Source organism: Nansenia antarctica (genome assembly GCF_963989245.1).
Source record: "Nansenia antarctica genome assembly, chromosome: 6".
Classification (NCBI taxonomy): domain Eukaryota; kingdom Metazoa; phylum Chordata; class Actinopteri; order Argentiniformes; family Microstomatidae; genus Nansenia; species Nansenia antarctica.
The window spans coordinates 54502511-54522830 of record NC_137676.1 but is presented as its reverse complement, the minus strand read 5'-3'; the positions used below and the strand labels follow the sequence as shown (position 1 = coordinate 54522830).

The window sequence follows — 20320 nt, the reverse complement described above, 5'->3', positions numbered from 1 at the left end:
CGTACGTTTTAGGACGTGTTCAAAAGCAAGAACTGTGTGTCTAATTATGTGTCGTTATGTGTTTTTAGCATGTCGATGTTCTAGCAGCATGTTGTGATGTGCTAAACATACAGTTCGATGTTCATGGCGATGTTCTTTCTTAGCTGCTAGCTAGCTACCAACGTGTCTGTTTCGATTCAGAGCTCCTCCTGTATTTGGTTTGAGGTGTACCAACATTCAAATAAGCCTATCGTCTTCAACTATTTTCGGATCTCAATGTATGATACATCATTTTAAAGATTACAATCTGCACTTTAATAATCTGTCAAAACAAAAAAAACTAAAAAGACCTTGCCCTACTTGGAGACTTGTCACAGAGGGTGCAGGATACTGGCATGTTCAAAAAACGACGCAGTTTGAATGTGCATCAAAGTTGTTCAGTTGTGTGTTGGTCCGACTCCCCATTCCACATGGCCAGCCCATTTCCTTACTGATAGAATCATGCCAATCCCTGTCCAGACCCAAAAGCACTTGAACAAACTACAATATACTATTGAGTGAAAGTCAATTTTCAAAATGACAGATTGATACCTGCTAGTTTGGTTCAATGTGATGTACGTTTGGCCTGGGTTCCCCCTCCCCTGGCTGCTGCCAACACTCAATAAAGTCAATAATGGACTCCATTAGCACACATCACTTTTAAGTAGGTATAGGACAGACACCACACTGGCACCCTACCAGTTCAGGCTGGTGTGTGTGTGTGGTGTGCCTTTGTGTGTGTGTGTGTGTGTGTGTGTGTGTGTGTGTGTGTGTGTGTGTGTGTGTGTGTGTGTGGTGTGCCTTTGTGTGTGTGTGTGTGTGTGTGTGCCTGTGTGGTGTGCCTTTGTGGCGTGTGCGTGTGTGTGTGTGTGTGTGTGTCTATGTGGTGTGCCTTTGTGTGTCTGTGTGTGTGTGTGTGCCTGTGTGGTGTGCCTTTGTGTGTGTGTGTGTGTGTGTGTGTGTGCGTGCATGTGCGTGTGCATGTGTGCCTGTGTGTGTGTTTTTACAGTAACCTAAGTACAACTACAAGTATAAGTGTAAATATAAATTAGCATTTATTTATTAGTTAGTTAATGAACCTTCTGCTGAGATCGAAATATTAATGATTAATTGGCGACCAAAATGAATGCATATTCATGAAAATGAAAAGAGATGAATTGCCTAATCTAATCTATTGTTTTTTCTTTTTAATATATATAAACGATGTTAATCATTTATATGCTACAGTACCAATTGCAAATCTATATGAGTGTTGATTGAATGATTGGGTCTATAATTGATGGGACCAGTAATTTCCTCATATTTCACATGCATTAGTCTGCAATTATATTCCATAACAGCATGGACGAGCGTATCACACACGGGCACATGGAATAAATGTACCGTGCAACCTTGTGCTTCTACCGCTGCGGGATAGACAGGAGGCATTTGTGGCCATCGGGAAAAAGATTTATAATCGTGATGAATCCCCGCGGTCGTGCACGCAGGTCTCCGTAATTATGTCTGTCTGTCGTCCTACGCAGAGGCAGAGAGGGATCTAGACGGGAAAAAAACACCCTGACCGAGGCGCATTTTATCATAATCTACGTGCAGCTCAATTCAAATTAATCTGACAAGTTTTCCCTCAAGTCAACCGCAAATCCCTATTAAACGACGCACCCCGCAAATGACAACCGCTCTCCAAACGCCCCGTCATGTGTCCGAATGGAATAAAATAGCGAGAGAGAGAAAGGGGGGTAGAAGAGGGGGGGGAGAAACGACACAAAGGTGAAGACGCAAGCTTCCCACTGCTATTTCCCATCTGAGCCTGTGTGCCCTAAGCCGCCCCCCCCCCCTCCCCTCCCCAGCACTCCTCCTCGTGTTTCTATAGTAATTTCCAGCCAATGATCAGTAGGTGTCCACATCCCAGCTTCCTCACCTCAGCGCCCAATCAGCCACACACAGCGACAGGAGACGCGGGCGGACCGAGCGAGAGCACCACGCAGGCACACAATACAACCCGCACCCAGAGGAAACACCTACTAAAATACCCGACCCGTTATTTCCCACCCCACCAACCCCACGCCTCCGTGCGTGGATTTTTCTGAACCTTCAATAAACCAGTTGTTGTTGTTTTTTGCGCAGAAAAAGCTTGATCGATCGATGGTAGTTTTGTTCTTTTTTTTTTTTTTTCTTCTTCCCCCTTCTACTTTTTTCTCTCAAGCAACAGAAACAGAAGAAGTGTCTTCGGTGTGAAAATGGTCGTTTTGGTTTGAGCGCACTCTCTGTCTTTCTGTCTGTGTGTGTATGTGTGTGTGCGCGTATGTGTGTGTGTGTGTATGTGTGGTGCGCGTTTTGCCGTCTCCACATCTGTGCGTTATTTTTCCCTCCACCTCCGTCCTTTGCGGTAATGTGCCGCTCGGTGCCGGCAGACTGGTAGCGTCTGGAACCTCTTCTCATCGGGAGACCTGGTAGGTGATGCTCTTCCATTTTCCTCCCGCAGGCAGGCAGCCAGCCAGCCCAACGTCATATATTTGTGCATGCTTTTTCTAAACTGGCCACCCCGATGTGCGTCTGCGTCTGCTAAACTGGCGCGCAAAAGTGATCTAGGCGCTGTCGGATGAATTGGATCGGTTTTAATCACACTATCCAGACCCCCCTGCTTCAGGCTTTCTGTGCATGACCTTTGATCTAACTGTCTCCGACAGACCGAGCACGCCGCCGATCATTAACAGCACCGTGGTGGTGCAACGACGGCACAACGGCTCGTCACCCATCGGACGCACAGTACTTTTGTCCTCTCTTGTCTTCGTTTCTCTCTCTCCCACTCTCTCCCTCCCTCTCTCGAAGTATCGAACATTTCTGTCTCTCTAAACTTTGTTTACAGGCTCAAAATCAATAGCCGTGACTTGATTGCCTTTGGGGCCGCGTATTTGGCTCCTAGGGTGAATTGATTAAGTAATAATGACCCAGGAGGAGGGACGATCATTGAGCCGTGGAGGTTTTTTGTTTACTAGTCTGGTGGCTTAAGGTGTTCTAGGACGGCTCTAATGCATCGGATGTCTTTAGTCTACAGTCCAAACCTAGAACATGGTGTCCATGTTTTGTACATATGTAGTAATACCTTTGGCTGTACAGGCTGGCTATTCCTAGTTTTCAAACAAAGTTTTAATGTGTGTTAATATTTTTTTTAATATAAGGTGTTTGTTTGCTGGTGGTGTTAGGTGATTTGGATGGCACCAATGCATCGTTTTTGTTTCCAGTGGACACCTATAACAAAGTATGTCTATTTTATGTTGATGGGTAATACACTACCCTTGATGTTCCTTGTTTTGAAAGAAAGTTGCTATTAATATTAGTGGGAATATTTGATTTGTTCAAAGAAGGAACCTCCTTTAAATAATGCAGTTTCCTTACTAAGGTGTTAATAATAATTGGGTATAACTATATTCTATATTGGCATGGAAATGCTATGCTGGTTCATTTGTTAGGATAGTGCAGATATCAGCGAATACTCTTTTTTTGTTTTTTGAATGAATGAATAATATTGAGATTGGGCATGTGGCTGTATTATCCAAGGCTGCTATAAGGCCACCCAATATGGTCTCTCTGGTTTCCAGTGTATGCATATTTATAATTCATTTCGGAGCCAGCTGTTGGGGTGTACCATGGAAGTGATTCGAAATGCTTTAGTGTTTCCCGCAATGGCTCGGCTTAGGCAATTAACAGAGAGAGAGAAAAGAGAAAAGGGCCCAGCCAAAGGAAAGGTAATGGAACCAGGGGGAGAGAGGGGGAGAGGGAGACAGACAGACACAGAGAGAGAGAGGAGAGAGAGAGAGAGAGAGAGAGAGAGAGAGAGAGAGAGAGAGAGAGAGAGTCTAATGGGCTTTTATCTGTGGAAACAGAATCCAGACAGACTGGTGGAGAAGAGGAGGTGGAGAGGGAGGAGGAGGAGGAGGAGGAGAGGAAATGGAGCCCCCCCCCTTCCCTTCACCACCCACCCCCCCTCCCGTAGGCAGCTGAGCTGACACTCCAGTCGTCGGTGGGTTAGGGGTGTGTGGCACTCTGGGCTCGGGCAAGGCTGGATAGAAAATCACCAGTGGCTATCTGTCTGTGTGGCTGTCAGTGAGCAGATGTAATAGAGCTGGAGAGACATGAATGAGGGCCAGGTGCTCTTAAGGGGCAGGGCCGGATGGAGCGCTTACGCACACGGAGGGGGATCTACTTATAGCATTAGGATAAGATCGGGCTGATTGAGAGTAAAGCCTAGATGATGTGTTTCTATTCTCAAAAGGAGCACCGTCGTGGCATACAGTGTTATTGTGTTTTTTGGAGTCGTTCGTTTGAACTCATGAACGTCACTGATTGGAAATGATATAAGCCAGGTTCCTGGGAGGAAGAGGCGCATGTGTACGTTGTGTTTTGATTCAGTGTGTGTGAGTGAGGTGCATGTTATTAGGAGGCGACTTGGGGATGGCTGTGGCGACTTTGATGGGATGTTTTTGAATTGTGGTGAGGCTTTGTTGTGTGGTGTGACGTCTCAAAGCAGCTCGATGCATCAGTGAGCAATGCATGGGGCGGTGTTCGTTGACTGAATATTGTGCTTTATTTCATTTGAAGAAAGATGCCCTTGTTTAGGCATGCATGTGATTGTTATACGTCGCAAGTATACGGATCGTGAAATAATTGACTTGTTTCGGAAATATCCAAGAATCCTTTGACAGCAGTATTAAAAAATCTCTTGAAAATCTGTGTGACAGAGCTTGAGATGACTGTCTTGAGAAGTGTCTTCTCAAGCATGCACATTTTTGTTTATCATAAATTATAATCGCACGTTGGAGTGTCATAGCTATCCTATGTTTGTCACTAGATAAGCGTCAGCTCTCAGTACTATCTCAGATGAATTTCATTATAGAACATGTTTGAAGGACAATTAACGACATGCCAGATATGTTCGTCAAATGTTCAGCTTTCATCTCAGGGGAAACTTGGAGAAGTGTTAGAGAAGTAGGAGGATTTGATTTGTTTTTCTTAGAATGAGAATGTTTTTCTGTTTTGTCTGTTGTTTGTCTGTAATTGTTGTTTTCTTGTTTTAGTACCGCAGCAGATTTACCAGGATGGTGTCACATTGTTAGTAACCAGCTTCAGTTTGGACCAAGGCCGGCCAGCGACCACCGCCTCCCCCAGTGAACCGTTGAACCCCCTCCTCCAGCCATGGCTAACATAAACAACGCGCTCTGTATTGAGAACGGACAGAATGCCGACATCTCCCTCTTACAAAAGGATAACCTCCAGAACCTCCAGAATCTCCAGAACCTCCAGAACCTCCAGGATGGTGGATTAAGCCAGCTTTTGGATTATAACGCCGAAATGGAACGGTACAGGTCTTTCGCAAACTTTTACAAAACCAACGGGGCTTTTCCACAGACTGCAAAGATCGCCCGCATCACGACACCCATTTTTCCCAGCGCCAGAATCGGCATGTCCCCCTGGAACTGCGATAACGCCATGCTCTGGGGAAGGAAATCAGCGGCAATAAACCCTAATAGGACCGGCATGCATAGAAATGACTCCCAGAGGCCGGGCAAAGCTGGCGTGCCGCCAGAGACGCTGCAAATGGCAAATAATAATTTCCTCTCTACCTTATCCCCCGAACACTGCAGACCTTTAGCGGGAGAATGCATGAACAAGCTGAAATGCGGCGCCGCCGAAGCAGAGATAATGAATCTCCCGGAACGCGTCGGAACTTTTTCCGCTATTCCGGCTTTAGGGGGCATCTCATTACCTCCCGGGGTCATCGTCATGACAGCCCTTCACTCCCCCGCAGCCTCCGCCGCCGTTTCAGACAGTGCGTTTCAAATTGCCAATCTGGCTGACTGCCCGCAGAATAATTCCTCCGGATCCAGCGGAAACCCGGCCAAGAAGAAGAGGAAAAGGTGTGGGGTCTGCGCGCCCTGCAGGCGGCTAATCAACTGCGGGGTGTGCAGCAGTTGTCGGAACCGCAAAACGGGCCACCAGATCTGCAAGTTTAGGAAATGCGAGGAGCTGAAGAAGAAACCGGGCAACTCGCTGGAGGTGAGGAAAACCTGAGGGCGGGAGGGAGGAGGGGGAGGGAGGGAGGGCGTGAGGGGGGGGGCTAAACGCTCCCTTCTTTTTTTGTTATTATCCCCCCCCCACACACACACACACACATACACACTCCCCTCCTGCCACCCCCCCCCTTACACTCCAAAGCATTAACCTTTTCATCCAGTCACGTTTCTAAGCCCTTGAAAATTGTTTCCATGCCCACCCATGCCTGAACATCCCCCTGGCTTCTCAAATATGCCTACCCGCCTAGCCTAATTGGCAGTAATTAGGGGTGTTTGTGCGCAGCGCAAGCTGAGCTTGGCTGAGACACCCCTAATTGCTGCCAGTCAGGCTGGGGCTGGATGCTGGGGCTGGAACGCATCCGAACAACCCTGGGCTTGGCTCTGCTCCAAGGCAGGGCTGGGAAATGGTTTTCAGCAGAGAGCAGGGAGAGAGAGAGAGAGAGAGAGAGAGAGAGAGAAAGAGCAGGGAGAGAGAGAGCAGGGAGAGAGAGAGAAAGAGCAGGGAGAGAGAGAGCAGGGAGAGAGAGAGAGAGAGAGAGAAAGAGCAGGGAGAGAGAGAGAGCAGGGAGAGAGAGAGAGAGAGAGAGAGAGAAAGAGCAGGGAGAGAGAGAGAGAGAGCAGGGAGAGAGAGAGAGAGAGCCATTCCTCTCTACACCCGGTCATTTTAACCAATTATGGAGAACGTCCCTGGACGGGCGGGTGAAGGGGGGGGGGGCGGGGGAATCAATATCCCACAAAGCCTCAGCAGGCCTCCTCAGCCCACCAGGGGAGGGGGAGAGTGATGGCAGGGCAGGGCCGACGATGATGGCGTCCCTCAAAAACACTCCCCATGTTTAATATGGAGAGAGAGAGCGAGAGGGGGGGGAGGAGAGGGATGGGGAGGGAGTGGGGTATCCAGACAGATCTTCTTCCTCTGGTGCTATATGAATTGATTGGGTTTCAGGGGAGGGGGGGGGGGGGGGGGTGGAGTCGAGGTGAGATCGTTTTCTATTCTATTTAAGCCATTATGACCCAAGTGGCGATCAATCCAAAGGGGGGGGGTGATGCATGAGGACGGGGTAACACACATTTTTAAGATGATTCATGGATGGTTTGGGGGGCTTTTTTAAAAGATTTTTAAAAATGATAACTAGCTAGCTTGCAGTCCGACCACAAAAAGGGTTTGAATAGAGGAGCAGAATGGACACACTCAGTCCTATCGGGGTTTTAGGTTCTTCAACAAAAGACAAACATAATTGAAAGCTAAGCGAGCGCATACCATTTGAACGCCCTCACATAGAGAGGGCAGTGCTGTTTTTAATTGCTTGATTTTAATTGATTTATGTGACGGCTGACATTTGCCTGCCGAACGACTGTGGCGGAATACAAATGGGGAGATGGAATATGGTGGTGTGTTTATCGCTCTCGTGCGGAGCAAGCTGCGTTCTCAGAGATTCGACATGGACCTGTTTGGCAGATATCGTATTAAGACACGCAAGGGTAGGGACAGGTGATTAGATGAATACATTTTAAGGTGTTGAGTTTGATTAGGGGCCTGATACAGTATATCACGTGATTTGATGGTGAATGACACCCTGTACAATGTTTTTCTTTGTTTTTTCGAAAAGATGAATTTGTAATATTATTCATTTTTCCAACATTTGGACAGGGTGATTGGTTAATAGGGTGTTGATCTTGAGAACAATATTCCATATATCACTTCATTTAACAGTGAAAAACACAATGTACCATGAATTCCTTTTGTTATTATTACTATTAGTATTTTGGACAGGTGTTTGGTTCTTGAATGAAGGGATTGAGACTAAATGGTTTCAAAATAGAGTTTAGGGACTTACGGTAGAATATGATGAATATTGATGGCGGTAACACTGTGGAGTCCCACAATATTTTCCATTAATTTCATCCCAAAATGTATTTGTATTAGGTTTTGTTTGAGCCTTGTTTGAGCCATGACTGTGTTGAAGGTGTGTTGTTCTAACTCCAGATAGACATGCAAGCTTTAGTATTTTCCTTTGATACGACTGATACTTTGGTGGATTTAATAGTCAGAATTATCTCTCCCAACCCAGGTGGTAAGCTCCCTGCCTCCCTCGTAGAAAACTATGGAAACATTGATAATATCTTGTAAATAATGCACACCACCTGAGCGAGTGTATGCTGAAGTCATGCAGGACGCGACATCCTTTTGATTATTTATTCATATGACTAATTTGTTATGGGTGTTGTTATTGACTCCTGTCGACAATATGCTTATCTAACCTGCTGAATGACACCACATCAGCTTCACATCAGGAGAATTACCAGGGTAGGCCTGCTGAATGACACGCACTGATCAGCTGCACATCAGGAGAATAACCAGGGTAGGCCTGCTGAATGACACGCACTGATCAGCTTCACATCAGTATGATGATCTAACCAGGGTAGGCCTGCTGAATGACACGCACATCAGCTTCACATCAGGAGAATTGTGGTTACACTTTACAGTTAATTTCAACTCTATGTCATATAGGTATGTATATGTATATGAACATTTACATTATACAGGTTTGTAAAGTGTTTAAAAATCGTCCACTATTAGTTTGTAGATGCTTTTCAAACCCTTTATAATGTAGTTGTTCATATACAGTAATGTGTTAACAGAATATTTACCGGGCGGGCTTGTCATAATGCAACAGTTTGTGGTATTGTGAATGTTTCGTTTAGCACCAAATGTGGTTTCATTGGGCCTATTGTCACAACAACACATCAACCTAAGATGAGATGAGATAAGATTGAGATGAGATGAGATGGATATTTTCCATGAGTCTCACCTCATCAGGCCTCCCCACGACCAAACCCTAGAGACCGTGTTCGCCTCCCCCTACGGAGCCACCTTTCTGTGTTTTTATTATTATTATTTTTATTTATTTTTAAATGCTCAGGGGTTGCATGTGGCTTATGGTGGAATTCACCCCTACGTGGGGGCCAGTCGGAAGCGTGTGTGAAGTTGACTCACATGTATCATGTACGAACAGGTGTCCCAAACAGGTGTCCAGGAAAACGCCATTGCGCGGTTCTAATAACACGTGGTTAGACGGGCGCTGGGGAAAACATCCATTTGCTCATCTGAGGCCGACGAAAATCACCCACTGTCGGGAGGATGCAAAGGAAAAAACAAAAGACAAATCCAAACTTGCTTTTAAAACGAAATAGGTACTTGACTGAGTTCTGTAATTCATATTATGGGATCTCTCTTACCGGTAATTATTATTTGTGTCTCTGCATCTGTAATTATGGCATCAGCTCGTGCACAGGAAATGGGCTTGGGGCTTTTAGGAGTGCGGTATAGGGAGGTGTGAAGTTGTACAATACACGTATATGCTTTGGTGCATTTTTAAAACATATATTTATTGAAAATGCAGTGCGGTTGTTTCATCTGTGAGATGTTGTTCCTGGTTGAGGAGGAGAAGTGTGAGACAAGGACACTCAATCCTGTCGGTGGAGAAAGACTTTTCAGGCCCACACACACTCCTACTACAACACCCCCACGCAATTATAAACACTCGCGCAAACAGGCAAACAGACGCAAGCACGCACACACACACAGCCAAACACACACACACACACACACACACACACAGCCAAACACACTCTCTCACACACACACACACACAGCCAAACACACACACACACACAAACATGTAAACATTAGCAGATTGTACCTCCTTGCCTGGGAAGAGAGAGACGATAAGCTACCAGCAGCCAGCTAGATTTGGCTGTCAGTGTTTTCCACATGGGAATCACCCCCAACTAATTATATCTTAAGCAGCGGTGGAAAATGCAAATCAGAATTTTACTCACACCCCTGAAATCGGAGAGCCAATTTAATCTAATACCCCCTTTAATTTAGCGCGCTAATGCAAGACCCTAGAGGATTGCCCCGTGTCACTGCTGTGCTGTTCTGCGGTAGGCAGGCTCCAGCCTTGCCGTGTGTGTGTGTGTGCGTGTATGTGTGTGTGTGTGTGTGTGTGCTCCTCCTGTTCACAGGCCTCAGGATGGATTAGTGTGGGGAAGGCATCTCATCTAACCTAACATTTCCAGAGCAGTTACCTTTGCCTGCCTGGTCCTGACGCCTCAAGTGTGCTAGCTTTACCCTGTGTGTGTGTGCGTGTGTGTGTGTGTGTGTGCGTGTGTGTGTGTGTGTGTGTGTGTGTGTGTGTGCGCGCATGTGTGTGTGCGTGTGCGTGTGTGTTTGTGTCTGTGTGTGCGTGTGTGTGTGTGTGTGTGTGTGTGTGTGTGTGTGTGTGTGCGTGTGTGTGTGCGTGTGTGTTTGTGTGTGTTTGTGTCTGTGTGTGCTTGCATGCATGTTAGTATTTACCCTGTGTTCCGTTACTTAATTAGTAAAATTCTAGCGTTCTATATGTAGAATATATCGTTTATTTGGGGAGGCACTGTTAGAATGGCTAATATGTATCCAGTATCCATTGCACAACCAACCCGATTTGGAGCTTGTATTTCTAAACAGTTTTAAAATGTGAGATACAGCTTAAATGTGTCATGAATTATTGAAACAGTGCTAGAGGCTGTCAGTGCAACTAGAAAGTTTTCCATCTCCCCATACACCAAAACCATTATTCTTCATTGGGGGCTCTTAAAAAAAATACAACTCATTACTGAAGACAATGATACAATTACTGTAATATTGAAATTCGGGGATAGATGTATTTTTTCAAGATGGCTGACCTGGAGAGAGAAACAGGGTATGAGAATGTGTGAGCGTATCAGCCCAGGGATAGGTAAATATGTGACAGCTGCTGGCGAAACCGGGAACAAGTCGCCATTGAGAAAAACGATTCGATCGATGAATCATCTATGAAATTATTGATTTTCAACAACGTTGACATTTATTGACATCTTTCCGAATAAAATCCAGAACATTCGGTCGTCGGCCGATTTGTTCCCGGTTTCACCAGCTGCTGTCAAATCTGCTCTTGATAATCCCCCGATGGGAAAAGAGATTCATGCATTTTCACAGCCGTCCTCGATATCACCTACTGTATCCTACAGCCTGCAGCCAATGGATTCAGTTGTTTAACAGATTTGTGGTGGCGAGGGCTAGCTTACGTTGCCTATTAGCTTATCGACTGTTCTGTTTTCAACTCCTTCTTTGCTTTACCTGTTGTGTCTTAGTCTATAGGACCGCCCCTGTTCTGTGCTTTTTACCACCAACAAAGAAACCACACAAAGACCGTGACAACGCTTCACCACGCTTCATCCTCTCTACTAACACGGGACGTCAGGGCAGCAGCAACAACGCGCTGGAGGACGGTACACAACACGCCAGGCGCCGCAGGGCTACATAACCATATCAATCGGAAGCTTAGTCTCCGCCCGCACACACACACACACACACACACACACCTGTGTACACCCACCCCTCGTCCTCACAAGACACAATACCAGATACCAACAGTATAGATACCAATACAAGTATGGTGATAGACAACACGTCAACAACAATAGCGCCACCGTCACAAAAGAACAACAATCGCTGTGAGAAGAGGGAGAAATTAGCCTTGAAAAGGTCTCCTCCAGTCAGCCACAGTTCAGCGTATTGTTCAGCAGCAGAGGGACCGTGAAGAGAGAAAAAATACAGACGGAATTCTCTCCCATCGAAACCCAGCGTAAGAAAAAAAACACGCAATTAACCGAAGCGTCAAAGTCACGGCAATGTCGTGCTCTGGAAAACACGACGCAGAGGAGGAGGAGGAGGGTGTAGCGTAGCACACATCTCTCTCTCTCTCTCTCTCTCTCTCTCTCTCTCTCTTTCTCTCTCTTGTGTCGTGTCGATAGGACGGCGTTAAATGGCGGGACCCGGATGAAAAAAAGGTGAAAAAAATGAAAAAAAAACTCTCTATCTATTGTCATAAAAAAAGATGACACCCCCCCTGTCCTCTCCTCACCCCCCCCCCCCCCCCCCCCCCCACAAAAAAAGAAAAGAAAAACGTTTCAGAAGAGGCAGGATCTTCAGGATAATAAGGCAGGATCCCGGATCCTTAATGAGAGCCCGGGATTCAAATATGCGACGGCGACGGAGGCCAGGCCTAATTTGTTTTAGGTGTGCTCAGAATAGATAAGGATGAATCTGTGGCTTTCTACCTCCCCTCCCCTCCCTCCCTCCCTCGCCCCCGCTCCCCCCCTCCTCCCTCCCTCCCTCCCTCCCTCCCCCCCCCCCAACCTTTGCCTCCCCGGAGATAACGCTGAGTGCTCCCAGCCAATCTATACAGGCGTGGGAGGTGGGAGTGTGTGTGTGTGTGTGTGTGTGTGTGCGTGTGCGTGTGCGTGTGCGCGCGTTAAAAAAAAAAAAAAAAGCCTGAGGGACAGACAGCCTTTTTAGATCCGCAGATCTCTAACTTACTGGATTTATTCAAGCTTTAAAACGGCAGATTAATTTCGACGGAGGTCTTGGGGACGGAGGGACAGAACGGGAGGGAGGGAGGGAGGGGTTTAAAAAAAATAATAAAAGGCCTTCGCCGCGACTCACGTTGCGTCACAACCTAAAGGGCAACCGTAAGCTCCTGTCAAGACAATAGGACTTGGCCATCCGATCGGCAACACAAACCTCTTAATTATACACATCTCCCTCCACGCTACCCTGGGCTACTTAGGAGAAGCCAGGGCCTCTGTCTCTCTCTCTCTCTCTCTCTCTCCCTCCCTGTCGCCCTCCCTTCGATTTCCCCTCCTCATGCTAGATTTGTCGTGCGGTGTGGATTTTCTGTCAGGTTCCATTTGCGGCTAGCTGGGATAGCTGGACTCTCTGGGAAAAAAGGGGCCTTTTGGCTGGGGCTGGGCGACTCTGAGGAGAGGACGACAGCCCTGTTAAAGAATGCCTGTGTGTGTGTGTGTCTGTGTGTGTGTGTGTCTTACAGCAGGGCGCTGTTAAAGAATTTATAGTTTTCGCCACCGCCGCCAATTAAGGCCAAGGCGTAATCTGAGGGGCTCGGACGCTGGCCTTACAGGAGCACCCGCCTGTCCGCTCCCCCGCCCCCGTTTGATTTAACATCCCCCGGTTCACTGGCGAAGGCAGACTCATTGTCATTGGGCCGTATTATAGGAGGGGGGGGGAGGGGCGGAGGGAGGGGAAGGACAGAGGGGGAGGGGGAGAGGGAGGGGGGAGGGAGGTGGGGGGAGGGGGGGGGGGCGACGGAGGGCGGAGAGCGTGAAAGTGCAGGTGCGGAGGACGTTAATGTGTGGCACTTTAAATTTTAAACAGATGATTGTAAATTATTGATGCGGGCTCCGACTGCGAAGTTAAAAGGTATCTCGTCATTACTGGGAACCTGGGCGAAAGAAAAGTGAGACAGAGAGAGGGAGAGAGAGAGAGAGAGAGAGAGAGAGAGAGAGAGAGAGAGAGAGAGAGAGAGAGAGAGAGAGAGAGAGGGAGGGAAGGAGAGAGAGAACCTCTTAGTAAGAGCATCTGGGCTTCGCAGTGAGACCACGGTAAATTGCAACCCAGGTAATTGTGTTCTTAGCATGTGGCTGACATTAAGAACATGGTTAACATTAACAGCGTCTTACAACGTGTTAGATATAATTATCATAACACTAATCATTAATACTTATCTGTATATGAGAGGTGGGAAGGAAAAGAAATAAAAGGAAGAAAGGTTTAGTCCTTTGGGGTGGGGGGGGGTCTGTTGATATTGAGAAGAAAAAAACACAATATCCTCTTCTCCTCTGACAGTCATGGACGTGAATTTCTGAGTGACAACTACGTGCGTGTGTGTGTGTGTGTGTGTGTGTCGGGGGCCGGGGGGGAGGTGTGGGTGACAGAAATCGGTCAGCGTGCTTAAAGTGTCTATATTTATGCAAGTCAAATCCACACGTGCCGCCACCTCCTCCTCCTCCTCCTTTTCTTCTCCTCGTCCTCATCTTCTCTCCTCCTTTGTGGGTCTGCTTTCAGATATGAATATTTCATGGCAAAACATCTGATACCGCGCCGAGCGGCTGCGAGATATTTCAGGGTTCCTCTCTGATAGATACCCCGGGGTTAGATAATGTCACAGAGGAACTGAAGTCAGATACCCTCGGGCTAAGAATAGGCTTTAAGACGCGCGCGGTTGATGACATCAGGTGGCATTTTGGATTATTTTATTCAAGAGCGAGAAACAAAAACAAAAAAACTGAAAGAAAGAAAGAAAGAAAAAAAAACGGTTCTGAATTTATTTCTGTCTTTTTTTTCGGCACGTTTCTTGAAAAACCTTCGGCCATCACTCTACTCGATAGAGACAGTTTTCCAGGGATTTCCGCCTTAGCGGGAGTAGCGAAAATCACGATGATCTCAATCTGTTGGGGGAGTGCATCTGTGTTTTGACAGAGTGTGACCGGCTTCTCTGTGTGATCAGTAGGGGAGCTCGTATGACTAAGCAGGGGGTAGTCTGCTTGGATTAGCTCTGTTTTAAACGCTGCTTAGCTCGCCACGCTGCACTGTTGCCAAATGCCTTTCGCATATACATTTCTCTCTTGTTTTCACTGTTGTGTCTCTGGTTCCACAAAGAAGGGGGGTTCTACAGGGTATCAAAAAGGGTTCCACAAAACGTTGTCCTTACAGGAACAAGCCGTAGAAGCCATTGTTAGTATCTTGGTAGAATGTTTTGACTTAAAAAAAAAAGAGAAAGATATAAAATGAATATTAAAATAAAGATTTGTTTTAGTTTCCACTTCCAAAAATAGGTTTTTGGGGCATTTCTGCTTTATTGGGATAGAGGCAGTAGAGATTGACAGGAAGGATGGGTGAGAGAGAGGAGGTTAGAGACAGTAGAAATTGACAGGAAGGATGGGTGAGAGAGGGGGGGAGGAGGACATGCAGGATATGTCGACGGCCTGAATCGACGACCCTGCGACGACATGGCGTGCGCCTTAGTGTGCTTCGACACTTTCATTTCTCTCTCTTTGCTGTTCCAGTCAGAACTGCTGGTGGGTGTGTTATCTAACGGCTCCCTCCTTGGATTTGATATCAATATTATTAGTCGTATCCATTAATGAACCTTAATGAATCATTATGTGTTAATTAACCGACGAGCTACAGTAATAGCGACTCGGACTTTGGTTCCCCTGTACATGTGCTCATGCATGCTAGGTCAGATGCCGTGCCTTCGCGCCATCCTAGCTTCTGCTGAATATAGGGGTCACCTACAAGTATCGGACTTGAATAATAATAATAATAATAGCTTGGATTTAGAGCCTTTCTCAAACCCAAGGACGCTTAACAGATTTCATAGACAGACAGTCAGACAGAACAGAAAAACGAAGCAAAGAAACAAAGACAACGAGAGTGACAAAACGAGACTAGCAGCCAAAGGCCTTGGAGAACAGGTGGGTTTTGAGGGCTGATTTGAAAGTGTCCAGGGTAGGGGGGCATTGCGTATCACTGTGGGGAGAGAGTTCCAGAGGGTGGGAGCTGCCACACTGAAAGCTCTGCCCCCGAAGGTCCGTAGGTTGGTGCGGGGGGTGGAGAGTAGGCCCATGCCTAGGGGCCGCAGGTTCCGGGAAGGGGTGTGTTGAAGTTTCAATACACAATATTGAGAAATACTAGATGCTTGTGCGTGACAGGCTTGTTTGGTTAATTGATTTTTTGTGTGTGTAATGATTCAATTATGAAGGCCTTAGTCGGGTTGTTACAATATTCTAGTCTCAACAGGGGGTATAATGTAGTACTACCCTAAGCCTTAGCTATAGTAGTATCCTATAATCTTACTGGATATGCTTATGGGTTTTCCCAGGAATAGAATATAAAGGGGATGTGTTCTCAATGACTTACCTAGCTAAACAAAGGTTAAAAATAATACCTAGTAAAAAATAAATAAACGATGAGTGCGGCCTAATTTTAGGAGGTTACAAGGTTTTTCCTCGACCATGTTCATCGATAGAGCAACAGCCCATGTGACAGCAGCTGGTGAAACCGGGAACAAATCGGCATGCAATCAAAATGTTCCGACTTTTATTCTGAAAAAATGACAATAGATTTCATCGAAAATCAATGACACACTCGCTAGTCAAGCCCAAATCATATTTACTAACCTAGTTAGTGTAGAGTAGTGTAGAGTAGTGGGGATTACTCACCGGGAACCCATCGCAATATTTTGGCTCGACACGTGAGCGTGTCATTGATTCAACAACGACAACCGACAGTTTATTCATATAGTTTCCGAACAAAAGTCCCGACGATTCGATTGGTCGGCCGACTCGTTCCCGCCCCTTCGCCAGCTGCCGTCACATATTCTATATATGGAGATTTTTTTCTCCCAGAAATACCGTGGCTGTTGCTAATTCGGGCCCCGGGTGCAGACCTGTGTTTGTACGAGACGCTCCCACACAGCTGCTGAGGAATCTGCTCCTCAGCACCAACAAGAAGCCCCTGCTGCTACTTTGCATTTTGATTTAACATTTCAGAGAGCCGGCAATATGTCGCCTCGCTTAGCCCCAGCGCTCCGCTAGCGACACCCACACGACGCCTCGCTGCGCTCGCTAGCTGACGTCTTTTCCGTACCTTTCCGACCGCTTTTTTCTTTTTGGGGGGGGTGTAGGGGGGGGTTGGTTTTTTTCATTGAGGGTTTCCACACTTAGATTCCCTCAGGTACCCTTGCCTGCTGCGCACCCCTACCTTCCTCCCTCCCTCCCTCCTAACCCACTTCCCATCTTCTCCTCTGCCCCTCTTTTCTCTCCTCCCCATCCTGCTCCCCTCCTTCTCTGTTTTTCCCATCTCCAGAGCTCCACTGACCTCACCCTTTCCTCCCCTTTTCTCGCTCTGTCTCTTTGTTTTGTGTTTTTTTTCCTGAAATCTTCTCAGCTCTCAAACGGCCTCCTCCTCCTCCTCTCCCCCCCCCTCCCCTCCTCCCCTCCCCCTCCATCTCCAGATAGGGCTGGTGGTTCCCAGTGGGGCTGTACAGTTCAGCGGCGGCCTTGGCCTGGCCTGTGTACAGGAGGGGGGTGCTGGTTTCACTGGGGTACTTAGGTGAAGCTAATTGAAACGGAGGCCCGGGGTGCTGTGTAGCCGCGGTGGTCCTGCCTGCTCTAAAGGCTCCAGGCTCTGGGGTCTCTCTGACCCAGTGGCCCAGGCTCTGGGGTCTCTTTGACCCAGTTGCCCAGGCTCTCCTCCCCTCGGCTGGGTCGTCTCAACCTCGATACCCAATCAACCCCCAGCCCCCCCCCACACACACACCCTCTGAGAGGACTGGAGAGGTGTAGAGAGTGACAGGAGTGAGAGTGACAGGAGTGAGACTAACGTGCGTTCTCGTGGGCTGGGTGGAGGCTAATTGTTTGCTATGTTCGGTATACCAGTTCCTACCATCCATTCCCTCCCAGGCAGACATGGGTAAAATATGGATTTGAAATTATTTCGACGATTTTATAAATCTGAGGTTGCTTTTGGACTCAGGGTCAGTGTGTGTAGGCTGGGAATTTCTATCTGCAGCCGACGGGGGGGTGAGCTACGTTCAAGAGCGATAGAGGAGACGACTGGAGCTCCTTTTTAACCCAAACCTGTTTTGTTTTTTTTAACCTAACCATATCATTATAAATGGCAGCATGCTTTTTAGAGGGCACATCCTTGACTGTTTTCACCCGGTGTGGAAGTAAAAACAGTTTTGTCTGCGAAAGTTGTCTGAATAGCCAGAGTGGTTTCAGGTCGAATTTTGTTCTTTTTCCACAGTACTGGAATAAAAAATGTTCATTTGACTAAAAGGAAACAAAAATATGTAAAAGAATTCGTCTTTCAAGGTCCTCTCCCCATCCCATTGCGTTGCACGTTGACGACCACGGGTTGTTTCAACAGGTTATGATGACAGTCAGTGGAGCCTCGTCAGAAAAACCAAAGTTTGTCTTAACCGTGGGTGTTATTCCCCCTCAGCATTCAGCAAAAACGTAAACACCTTCTTATTTTCATCTCCAAAAAATCTATACTCGACAGTATATTGATTTTGACTATTATTTACAGTAGATTAATATTGGCACTAAAGTATGACAAGAAAGGTAACAGCAACAGTCCCCCCCAAAAAATGGCTGCCTCTCGAAAAACAACACTGCCTCTCTGGTCCACATTTAGGACGTGAAACGTGTTATGACCAGGATCACACAAGAACACCTGGCGAAGAAACGTTCATCAAGTGGTGTCAAGCCGCATCGTATCCTGCGTACGTCTCGCTCTGCTCTTAACTCATCAGAATGTACAGTACGCTATCCAACCCGGCCGCTCCAATCATCTGCAAGCGATTTAACGCTCCTACAGTACGTCGACAGTAAACACAGAACCGAGACGAGGACAGAATGTAAACAATAAAATACGTCCCGAGACGGTGATGGAATGTCAACAGTAAACACGGACCAAACCAACTCCGCTTTTTGGGCGAGCGTTATGAGGTAACCTGTTTACCCTTTTACACCCCCCCCCATATCCTCGTCGCCAATCCAATTCCATTTAATTGCCAGCCGATGCTAAACCGCTAAACCGCTAAAACGGTCTAGCATTCCTATCTGCTCCTCTCTGCCTCAAGACAGACAGGTCCCCCCCGGTTAGCGATAGCCATATATTTCTCCATTGAAAACCCCCTCCCTCCCCTTCACCTCCCTTCCTTCCTATAGAAGAGCAGTAGAGTGGCGTTCCTATAGGGAAACTGTACTGTAATTACATTCCGCGGCGTATTAGCATACGGAAGCCGGGGGGAGAGGGGCGCTGCTAGGGGCCTCAGGTGGCCAGTTGCCATATGGTCGCTCTGGGCCTCTCAGGCAGATATCTGGCTAGTCTCCTGCAGAAGGTCAAATATCAAGTCAGAGGACTGTGCCAGGATTGCATCTATGCTAATTGCCACCCCCCCTCTCTCGTTCGCCACACCACGCTATCTCTCTTTCTCTCTCTCTTTCTCTCTCTGTCTCACACACACATCATATTCCCTCCCTTCCTGTCTCTCTCTTTCTCTCTCTCTCCACACACTCACACACACACACACACTCTGCCTCTTTTTCTCCACCTCATCTTCCTTCTTTTGCTCTCTCTCTCTCTCTCTCTCCTTCGCTCATTTTCTCTCTCTCCCTCTTTCTCTCTCTCTCCCCCTCTCCCTCCCTCCCTCCCTCCTGAAGGAAGTAATCTGCTTTAGGATGTTTCTGAGATGGAGATGGATTTGGTTTTCCTCCGCTGCCCCGCGGTCTAATCTCTCTCCTGCGACCACACCTCCCCCCTCAGCACCGGAGCTCTTAAGCACGCCATCATACATCCCCTCCCTCCCTCCAACCCACCCCCCCACCCCCCACCCCCCACACACTCATTCCAGCCCCCCTGGTTTTTTTCGAAGAGTCAGCAAAAATAAAACCTCCTCAAATTCCTCATTACTCACGAACATCCGCAATACACTTTGCCTGATTTGCTTGGATGCACGGCCTGTATGCCCGGCGGTATGCCGAGGGTTGTGGGTTTAGCGAGCGGTGCCGAAGGCGTCTCGCCATCGGTATGCGGCAGCTGTTACTGGACGAGGGTGGCGAAGACTCAGGCTTTGACTCCCTTTGTGTCAGGTCGCATTAGCGCGGTGGTCGGACTGAAGCGGGTTGGGCCCGCGACGCCTTTTGAGGTGGATGATCGCACACGGTGGGGGAGGTTCGGAGTGGAAAGATTTCGGACCTGTTTTTACCTTTTAAGTGGGATCGAATTTTCTTTTTTTTTGTTATGGCTTTTTGTTATGTCGGAGTGACAACAGTGGAACTAAAAGAAAATCATAGAATTCCTGATGTTGACTGGTAGAGTGGTTCATATTCCGATTAAAATCTTCCTTGGTTTGAATCTTCTGACGTGTAGCAGCAGGAAGATTAAGTGGATGCTAACGTTCGCTAGCGGTTCGCTTAATTAGCTGTCGAACGCTAATGTTTACGGTTGGGCAACGCGGCCTTGTTTACAGCCGAGGCGGACACACATTGTGCCGCGTCATGATTGGAGAACGTGTAACTGTTGGTAACCGTGACGACAGAAGTCACCTCTGTTTACAAGGCTGTGAAATATACGGAGGCGGCCCCACTTCCAGGCATTAACATCTTCGACTGTCATTATTTCAGAGACGACTTAAGTAGGAAACTTACCCTTTGAAAGTCAAGAATGACAATGAAAAAAAGGAGTTAAGGGCAAACTTACTTGGGTAATTTCCATTTCAGTGTGACTTTAATGGCTTTGATACCCAAGTGCCCTTGACGCAGTGTGAAATCATTATACC

General features: G+C 47.3%; 1 protein-coding gene across 1 annotated transcript in view; it reads left to right on the top strand.

Annotated features, from left to right (window-relative positions):
* Positions 1-5211: 5211 nt before the first annotated feature.
* cxxc4 (CXXC finger 4) overlaps positions 5212-20320 on the top strand; it is a gene marked incomplete at both ends in the record, with an annotated part of 28436 nt that continues 13327 nt past the window's right edge. Inside the window, one exon of the mRNA XM_080535085.1 lies at positions 5212-6072. Within this exon, the coding sequence (XP_080391211.1) occupies positions 5212-6072 (861 nt within the window). The remainder of the gene's footprint in view (positions 6073-20320) is intronic.